This window comes from Pinus tabuliformis, chromosome X, assembly GCF_031772625.1.
Source record: "Pinus tabuliformis cultivar Carrire ecotype Pingquan chromosome X, CPIR1, whole genome shotgun sequence".
Lineage (NCBI taxonomy): Eukaryota > Viridiplantae > Streptophyta > Pinopsida > Pinales > Pinaceae > Pinus > Pinus tabuliformis.
In genome coordinates, this window is record NC_142308.1 from 541503182 (window position 1) to 541512145 (window position 8964).

Consider the following 8964-nt stretch of genomic DNA (forward strand, 5'->3'; position numbering starts at 1 on the left):
CGCACAATGTCACAATGTCTAATACCTTGGGCAAAAAATACGAGTTGGTATCAAATGACGACAACCTGAAACTCCTTGTAGCTGAAAACCCCAACCATCTTCATCCTTTAGAGCCTATAAAATATCAAATTAAAAAATTCATAAAAACTAAGTAAATTATAATTTCATTTTAAATTATTATTATTATTGTTAGTAATTATAAAAAGAATTAATATATAAGTTAAACATATATACATTTAAAAACCATATGGAACAACATTCTTAATCATGGAGATGTACTTCCATTTTACCATGGAGATTCTTAATTTGTAAATTTAGGCTTTGGTATAATATCATGGCTTATCAATACCATGTGTCCAAAAAAACCATAAGTGACTCCATATGTCACTTGTTCATATGACATTTTTTTTTATTAATCATTTTAACCAAAAATGCTAAAAAGAGCATAATTGGTCTAGAGATCAATCTTACCCATTGATTTTTGTATACTACTATGAATATCCTAGAATATTCCATGAAGGTTAATCCCTAAGAACCCCTAATAATTATTATAATTAAATTAATATTCTGCGTTATTCCAAAATGAATACACCAATTAAAATGCCATAAAATTATAACTACTTTTGAAATAAATCTCAACATTTCATTTGTAATTATTACTAAAAATATTTTAAAATATTGCATGAAGATTAAATCCCTACCATCTATTTAATAACTATGGATAATTAAATTAAAATTCTAAATATTATTCTAAAATATACACATATCCAAACACAAATAAGATAAATATAAATTAATATTTCCAACCATATTTTTTATTTATCATTATTTTATATTTAAATATAATAAATATTGATTTAGAAAATAAAATAAAATATATACTTTATTTTAAAATAATATAAAAAAAAAAACATTTTATTTAATATAAATATTAAAATATTTTATTTTAAAATTAACATTAAAATATTTTTTATAATGATATTTCCTTTTAAATCAAATAAAAATACTTTTTATTTATCAAGAATGAATTATACAGCTTTCCTATTAAATTATAAGATTATTTAAAACAGAATAAAATAACCCCAACAACACTCGAAATCTGATTGAAAATACATCTAGTCATATGCTAAAAGGATGTAAAAATATTTCTTAAAGCAAGCAAAATGGATCATGAGGTACAATTATTGCTTCACCTTTACTTTGTGTCGTACGAGTGATATTTAGCGGTTATGCTTCTCTCTTATGTTTGCGGTACCATCCTACCAATTTTAGGCCATCGAGTACTTTAAAGCTCTTCTTTAGTCGCATAAAGGATGTGGCTTTGGAAATATATATATTTTATAGAGTAGAAATAAAGTTAAATTTGTTTTAATATTGTAATAAGTAATATAAAGAATTTTATCATTCACGAAATTTGCATGTAAAATGTGGTTATCTATAAATAATATAGAGATAGAATGTGGTTATTTATAAATAATGATTTGTCTTAAGGATCAACTAGTAGACCAAAAAAAAGTGAGAGATTATGTGATTAATCTGAAAACAATTTCAAATAATCAAAATGAATCGCAGAAATTGACACTATATAATATAATGTATTAAATTACATAATCAGTCAGATATATGTTTTATTATTTTTAATTTTTTCGCTATACTTTTTAGTCAGATTATGTTGTTTGCTTTGAAAGCTATGGAAATTTTGGATATATTTTGAAAAAAATGGCAAGGATTTTTGTAAATTCAAATAAAAATTGTCAAATGTCATAATTTTAGATGCTCTAAAAGTTTTTGATGGTGCTGAATCCAGTTCCACTGTCAAAAACATGATTCAAACATGGCATTTACATGATTTTTTGAAAAAATTTGTCTAAATTCCGATTACTTTTAGCCACCTCAGAAAACGACTCCTACTTTCTAGAGTGTCTAGGTATACTTAACCGCTCCGATTCTGAATCAACGTCAGTGAATGTTGTCAGGAATGGCACAACACCCTTTGTTTCTAGGCAATTCCTATTTCAGAGACTATTGAATACTTAATGCTGCCTGACATGCAGGCAATTTAACTTTCGCCCTTTCAGTGAAAGCACGCCCATGGAGACAGCAGCCTCAAGAGGGAGGGCGAAAGTTAAATTGCCTGCATGTCAGGCCGCATTAAGTATTCAATAGTCTCTGAAATAGAAATTACCTTGTTTCTGCAGTGACGAACTCAACAATGTGTTAGGCCGAATTAAGTATTCAATAGTCTCTGAAATAGAAATTACCTTGTTTCTACAGTGACGAACTCAACAATATGTTTTGATAAAAATTCCAGACACAATTATAATATCGAAGGCCGACACAGATTTTTTCGATAAAGCCAGCATATTCGTGCAGCAATATGCAGATGACATCCCCTGAAGACCTAATTCCAACAAAAAATACAAGGTCACGCCTGACGTGACCGCACTCTAAAGTAACCAAACACGGTTGGTTTTGTTAACACTCACAGTAAACTCTGAGGTTAGGTCAGATTAGGAATAAATCGATTGGACCGCCTCCACTGAGGGTTTAGGTGAGAGATACAAGTGCATGACATACTATGCCTGTTACGGTTTTCCAAAATCTTTACCAGTAGTTCTCAGGTCATCATGATATGTAACCTGATGAGCCAAAATTTGGCTACTGTTTCCAATTCCCAGCATGAACCATCTTCAAAAAAAAATTGTCCTTGAAGCCTGCAAAAAGTACAGTTGTGTTTCCCAAAAAGTACAGTTGTATTTCCCTCTTGCAGCGTGCAAGAAGTACAATGGTATTTTTCCGAGCAACCAACCAAACAGAGGTTAGAATGGAAAGGGGGCCTCGTCAAACGGTCCAAATCATCATCACCCACCCAACAGATTAAAACAGCAATGCTGATATATTAACCAAAGCAAAGATCAACAAAAAATTCACCGTCCCGAACCTAATCTTGACCTACTGTTAGATCTGGAAGACCGTGACGATAACGAAATTCAAACTAGGGTTTGCTTGGGTAACTGTGTTGCGCATGGTGGAAGTATTGTGAGGGTTTGTCTCTCTCTGCTGGTAGTGGGAGAAGGAGAGAATGTTTTGATCTTTATGGAATGGGTAACGTTGTGGTTCCGGTTAGGTGTGCGAGCCGGAACGCGCGTGCAGATTCAGGCCTCAGCTCACCAGGTGTCGGTGTCCGGAGGGAATATTTGGATTTACAAACAGCAATGACGTGACCTCAGAACCTGCTTTGGGAATGACCTCAAATGGAAATACAGAGGCCGCACTCCGCAGCGAGACAGAGAGCGACGAGTCGGGTCTCCTCGTACAAACCGCTACCGGTGTATGTAAAATGCTCTGTGGCAAGAAGCAGAGACCGCCACGGCCATTGAAAATAAAAGAGGGACATGAGGCCATTAGCATCCCACGGCAATGTGGATTATTGTAATTCCCCTGCTCCAATGGCCGTTCATTTTTCTTGCGTGCGCTTGGCAGTGCCCGCCCACCTGCTTCTTCCCGTCCACGCTCCGTCACCATAAAAATAAGACACACCGACTGAATTTTGGCGACTTCTCGCCGTTAAGAGTGAGTTTGAAACCAAATCCTTGTCCGCTCTGGCTGGGACGTTGCTCTGTCAATGCTATCTATGATCTAGCTGTTCTAGAACATTTGGCTTCCCCTTTTCAAAAAGTTTTCCTACGCCTGGCAAGATTGCCGAAATTGCATGCGTTGCTTGCTAACTGCTCTGCGGATCATCACGTATCGTCTTGCGCTAAGTGGGAACCGTTTGGTGTTTGTTTGAAGATGACGATCCAGATGATCCAGATCCAATAGCAGAATCTGCACGGCTTTGCATCCGTTTGATTACGCAATTGCGCTTGGCTGCAATTTACGCTGGAGGACGAGGGTTTGTTCTTTAGAAATGATGATGCTGGGGTATGGGAGAGAAGGAGGGGTGGTGGCATTCAACATGGACGAAAATTCTGGCGGCAAAAGCTTTACTTCTTGGAAACCTAATTCCTTAGGCGATCTGTTGCAGTGGCCGGTCAAAGATGTGGTGGAAGATGTAACGCTGGATGTTCTCATGGACGCTGTTGTTTTGACGAGCGCGAATGAGGCTGAGGAAAGAAGATCGATTTCCAATTCCACCATGGAAGCCTTCTCGCAGCATTCTAGACGGTCTTCAAGAAGTGGTGGTACCTTGACTACTCGGATTGTTCCCTTGACGTTTTCTCCCGACCTTTGGATTGATGGAAGTAATAATGAAGAACAAAAGAAGCCTCGGCTCGAGAAGAGCTTATCCGTGGCCGAGCATGCAATCCTGGGACTCAGATTCATCAACAGGGCAACCTGTGACAAAGACTTGGATAAACTATGGGCGGAGGTCGAATCCCGTTTCAACAAGCTTGCATTGCCCAACTATTTGCTCGATCGCTCGGACTTTGCAGAATGCATTGGTCAGTGGAAAATTTCTCGTTTGTGCACAGAATTAAATGCTAAGGGAAACATTTTATTGAGAAAAACTGTGTTCTCATTTTGCAGGCATGAAGGAATCCAAGGAATTCGCCTTACAATTGTTTGATGCGCTTAGTAGAAGAAGAGCGAGAGGCCGACACTTAAAGAGCATCTCCAAGGACGAATTGCACGAGTACTGGTGCCGAATCACGGACCGGAGCTTCGAATCGAGAATACAAATTTTCTTCGACCTGTAAGCAATAGGACATTTCGTTTCTAAGTCTCATATTTCATGTACAGAATTTATGAAGCTAACAAACTCTGAAAAATTTACAGCTGCGATAAAGATTCAGACGGTCGTATCTCCGAAGCAGAAGTGAGGGAGGTGAGTTAAGACTTGTTCGTTATACCAATTATAGATTTTCGTTATTTGTTTCTTGACATTTTCAATTGGAAATGTGTGCGTGTTTGCATCGTTTGAAGATTTCTTTTCCAGGTGATTCTGCTGAGTGCATCGGCGAATAGGCTTTCAATATTGCAAGAACAGGCTGATGAATATGCAGCTTTGATTATGGAAGAACTTGATCGCGACAACCTAGGATACATTGGGGTAAACATAATAATATTCGCCAGTCCTGATGTATGCCAATGTTTCAGCCTGAATTTTGGATTTTAATAAGAAATTCTAATCAAAAGGGAAGGAAACGGGAAGATAGTCCGCTTTTGCTGTTCCAGAAAATGTTGAAATATGAATTATCTCGTGACTAATCTTTCAATATGCATAACTTTTATATAAGTTGTTGATTGTAACTCTGCGTTTTGGCAGTTATCCGAGCTCGAAAGTCTGTTCAAGGAATTATTTCAAAGCGAAGCCTACCAGAATTACAGCCAATCTCTATGGCCGTCCAGAAAGAAACGATATCTGCAGAATATGCTGAGGAGAGCACGAGTTCTTGCCCGTAGCAATTGGAAGCGTGCATGGATTGTTTCTCTATGGCTGTTAATCTGTTCTGGACTTTTCCTTTGGAAGTTTTTTCAGTACCGACAAAGGTCTGGGTTTGAAGTCATGGGTTATTGTCTGTGTACTGCAAAAGGCGCTGCCGAAACTTTAAAGTTTAATATGGCGCTCATTCTTCTTCCAGTCTGCAGAAATACCATTACATGGCTTCGTTCGACCTGGCTCGGATCGGTCGTTTCTTTCAACGACAATATTAATTTCCATAAGGTAAAATGAAATGATTTCACGTGTTGAGTTCGAATTAATATTTTGTTCAGAGAAATTGAAATTGTTTTCGCGGTTTCACAGCTAATCGCTGCAGGAATTGTGGTTGCAATAATTCTCCACGGGGGAGTTCACCTTGCCTGCGACTTTCCGAGAATTGTAAAGGCCGATCATTACATATTTCAACAGACAATAGCAATGGACTTTCACGGGAAGCAACCTTCCTATATCGACATCCTCTTGACAACGGAAGTCATATCCGGAATTTCCATGGTTTTTCTTATGACTGTAGCGTTTTCGTTGGCCACTAGTATATCTAGACGGAATCTTCTTACTTTGCCGTGGCCTCTACACAGACTAACAGGATATAATGCCTTTTGGTATTCTCACCATTTGTTCGTTATCGTCTACATACTGCTCATGATCCACTCGATACTTCTCTTCCTTGCGCACGATTGGATCCAGAAATCGGTACAGCATTCTAAATTTCTGTCAGGTTTCTTTAAATTTCATAATCTTTATTCTTCCCGATTCTCAATGACGAACATTATTTTAATTTAGTGCTTACTGAAACCTTATACTGTCGAAAATAAATTTGCAGACGTGGATGTACCTTGCCGTTCCCGTGATCCTCTACGGATGCGAACGAACATTACGTGCTTTAAGAGCAAGCCGATACAGAGTAAAGGTATTGAAGGTATGAAGACATCTTTAACCTTTCGCAAGTTATTTCTGTTTCCATCCTGAATTACAAGCTCTGACTGTTTCATGACGTTGATATTTCAGGCAACAACTTATCCTGGCAATGTGCTCGCCCTTCACATGACTAAGCCACGGGGATTCCATTACAAAAGTGGAATGTACATTTACATTCAATGTCCAGAAATTTCTCTACTCGAATGGTAAACAAATAGCATTATTTTCTGGAAAACATCGTTGTGGTGATAACTTTGATCCTTAAATATCTCCGGCCAGATGTTGAATTCGAGCTTTAAATTCTGATAAACGTGGCTCTTAACAGTTTAATTCTTCGGCAGGCATCCGTTTTCTTTGACATCTGCGCCGGGAGATGAATATCTGAGCGTGCATATTAGAAATTTGGGAGATTGGACTCACGACATAGGGAGCTTATTCCAGAAGGCAAGCTCAATAGTGTACAGCGTAAAAGATTTCCGGAAATGAAACTTGACAACTATCTCGGCTGACATTCATTTCGTATTTGCAGGCTTTAAACGTGGCAGGGGAGGATGGCGCATGCGATTCTTCCAGAGACGTTGCCACCTTACCAAGGTTTGCATGCGAGCTCTCTAATGTAATTTTGAAATCTCAGAGCTCTGTAAACTCGATTCCACCGGAATTTGAAGGATTGAAAATCTTGCATGGTTTTGTATGAATAAATGTTTTGACAGATTCTCCAAAATATACATCGACGGTCCTTACGGTTCAGCGGCGCAAGATCACAGTAAATATGACGTGATGCTTCTGATCGGACTTGGCATCGGCGCAACTCCGTTTATTAGCATTCTTAAAGACATTGTTAACGATGAGAAGACACGTTGCAGCCATGTAATTTGGTTATTTAAGATACTTGCAGTTTTTGGTAAAATGATCCCTGAATGCACGAGTTTGCCGATTTGATTTTATTTCAATGCAGATTGATGACGAAGAAGCGGGAAAAACTCGTAGGCCGTCCAGAGCTTATTTTTACTGGGTTACCAGAGAACAAGGCTCGTTTGAGTGGTTTAAAAGCATCATGAACGAGGTTGCAGAATTAGACAAGAAGGTAAGAACTGCCACACATGCATGCAGATGCATTCGGAGTTTGGATTTTTCACTTTTAAACTGACAATTACCCTGTTAACGGTAAATTTAAATGTCCAGTCTGTGATAGAAATGCACAATTATCTTTCAAGCGTTTACGAAGAAGGTGATGCTCGGTCTGCCTTCTTAACAATGGTGCAAGCTTTGCATCACGCCAAAAAAGGACTTGACATCGTCTCCGGAACGCCGGTGATCATTCCGTCTTCAGCTTTTTAACTTGTATAAGCTTTCCCGGTTTATTTTGTTACACTCAACGATTTAAAAAAAACTTATGCATTTCAGGTGAGGACTCATTTTGCAAGGCCTAACTGGGCCAAAGTGTTTTCAAGATTGGCAGCCATACACGACGGCGCGAGAATCGGTATATGCCGGACGAATCCTCAACCTTTAATTTCACATTTTCCAGCTGTTTATGACTTCAACACTCCAATGTAAATGCAGGCGTTTTCTACTGCGGATCAAATCGTCTTGGCAAGGAACTGGACATGTTGTCCAAAAAATTCACAAGAAAGTCGAGTACCAAATTCATTTTCCACAAAGAGCATTATTAAGCAACATGCAGCAGTTTCTTGATTTATTGTTCCTCTTATTTTATTCACCGTCGAATCCAAGAGCGGCTTTCTAGCCGGTCATTCTATGCTTACTATCGTCCTTATTTATGTAAAGATGCATAAAAGCTTTGCTGCAACAATCGCAGAAAAGATGTATAGAACCTACACAATTTTCAACGAGACTATATCAGTAGGTATATCTAATCTGATGTGGCCGCTAAGATGTGAATATTTATTCAACAGAAAAATGGAAAAGTTAGGTTAGCAACACAGCAAGCCAAAACTCGAAGAAAAAGCTGCAGATAGCAGTCAGCCAACAGGTTCACCAATCCTTTCTTACCAAACATGGAATCTGAGGCAGAAGCACAGCTTGCATGGATGCAGTAATAAAGAACGACTACAACTACTACAAAGCAAAGCAGAAGCAACTTTGTATCTATTGAGAATATTCTAAAGCAATTTATCCGGGGTAATTTGGATCTATTGCTGGTAATTTCTTTATAAGAATATTCTGAATTAATTTGTAACACCATCTTTCTTCCCGTGTAATATTCATTTCATGCATATTTAAAACGCCAAACGCATTGCCACGCAAACACGATTCTGCACTTCGATTCAGAGCCAGTGCAGCGCTCTAAACGTGATCATCATAAACTTGAAAAACAGTGTGAGAAACTAATTGAACCAACTATTCATCTACCATTCCTGTAGTGTGTTCCAACCGCCTAGTTTTCATATCATTGATGCGTTGAAGAAAACGCTTCACGCGAAAGTGCATGCGAACCTGCCAAGTTTTATCTTAAATTATACACAACCAGGCGTATATGTCAAATTATATTACAGTACGCACCCTGGTAATGAACGATCTAACTTAAAAAATGAATATTGACTTTGTTAAAATAATGATATTCGCTTCCATGCGAAAAT

At 38.0% G+C, this 8964-nt stretch overlaps 1 protein-coding gene across 1 annotated transcript; it reads left to right on the forward strand.

Moving 5' to 3' along the window:
• The first annotated feature begins 3428 nt into the window (after positions 1-3428).
• Positions 3429-8608, forward strand: LOC149141124 (respiratory burst oxidase homolog protein F-like). Its single transcript, XM_089446442.1, has 15 exons — positions 3429-4445; positions 4531-4696; positions 4780-4828; positions 4940-5053; positions 5270-5668; positions 5750-6136; positions 6267-6362; positions 6452-6567; positions 6703-6805; positions 6891-6955; positions 7075-7231; positions 7320-7448; positions 7547-7675; positions 7769-7847; positions 7928-8608. Exons 1-15 carry the CDS (start codon positions 3911-3913, stop codon positions 8035-8037), a joined length of 2634 nt encoding a protein of 877 aa, XP_089302568.1. The 5' UTR covers positions 3429-3910; the 3' UTR covers positions 8038-8608.
• Positions 8609-8964: the final 356 nt, after the last annotated feature.

Coding starts and splice junctions, on each gene's coding strand:
- LOC149141124 (XM_089446442.1), top strand. CDS start 3,911: ATGATGATGCTGGGGTATGGGAGAGAAGGAGGGGTGGTGGCATTCAAC. Junction 4,829..4,939: donor CCGAAGCAGAAGTGAGGGAG/GTGAGTTAAGAC, acceptor TTTCTTTTCCAG/GTGATTCTGCTGAGTGCATC. Junction 7,232..7,319: donor AGAAGACACGTTGCAGCCAT/GTAATTTGGTTA, acceptor ATTTCAATGCAG/ATTGATGACGAAGAAGCGGG.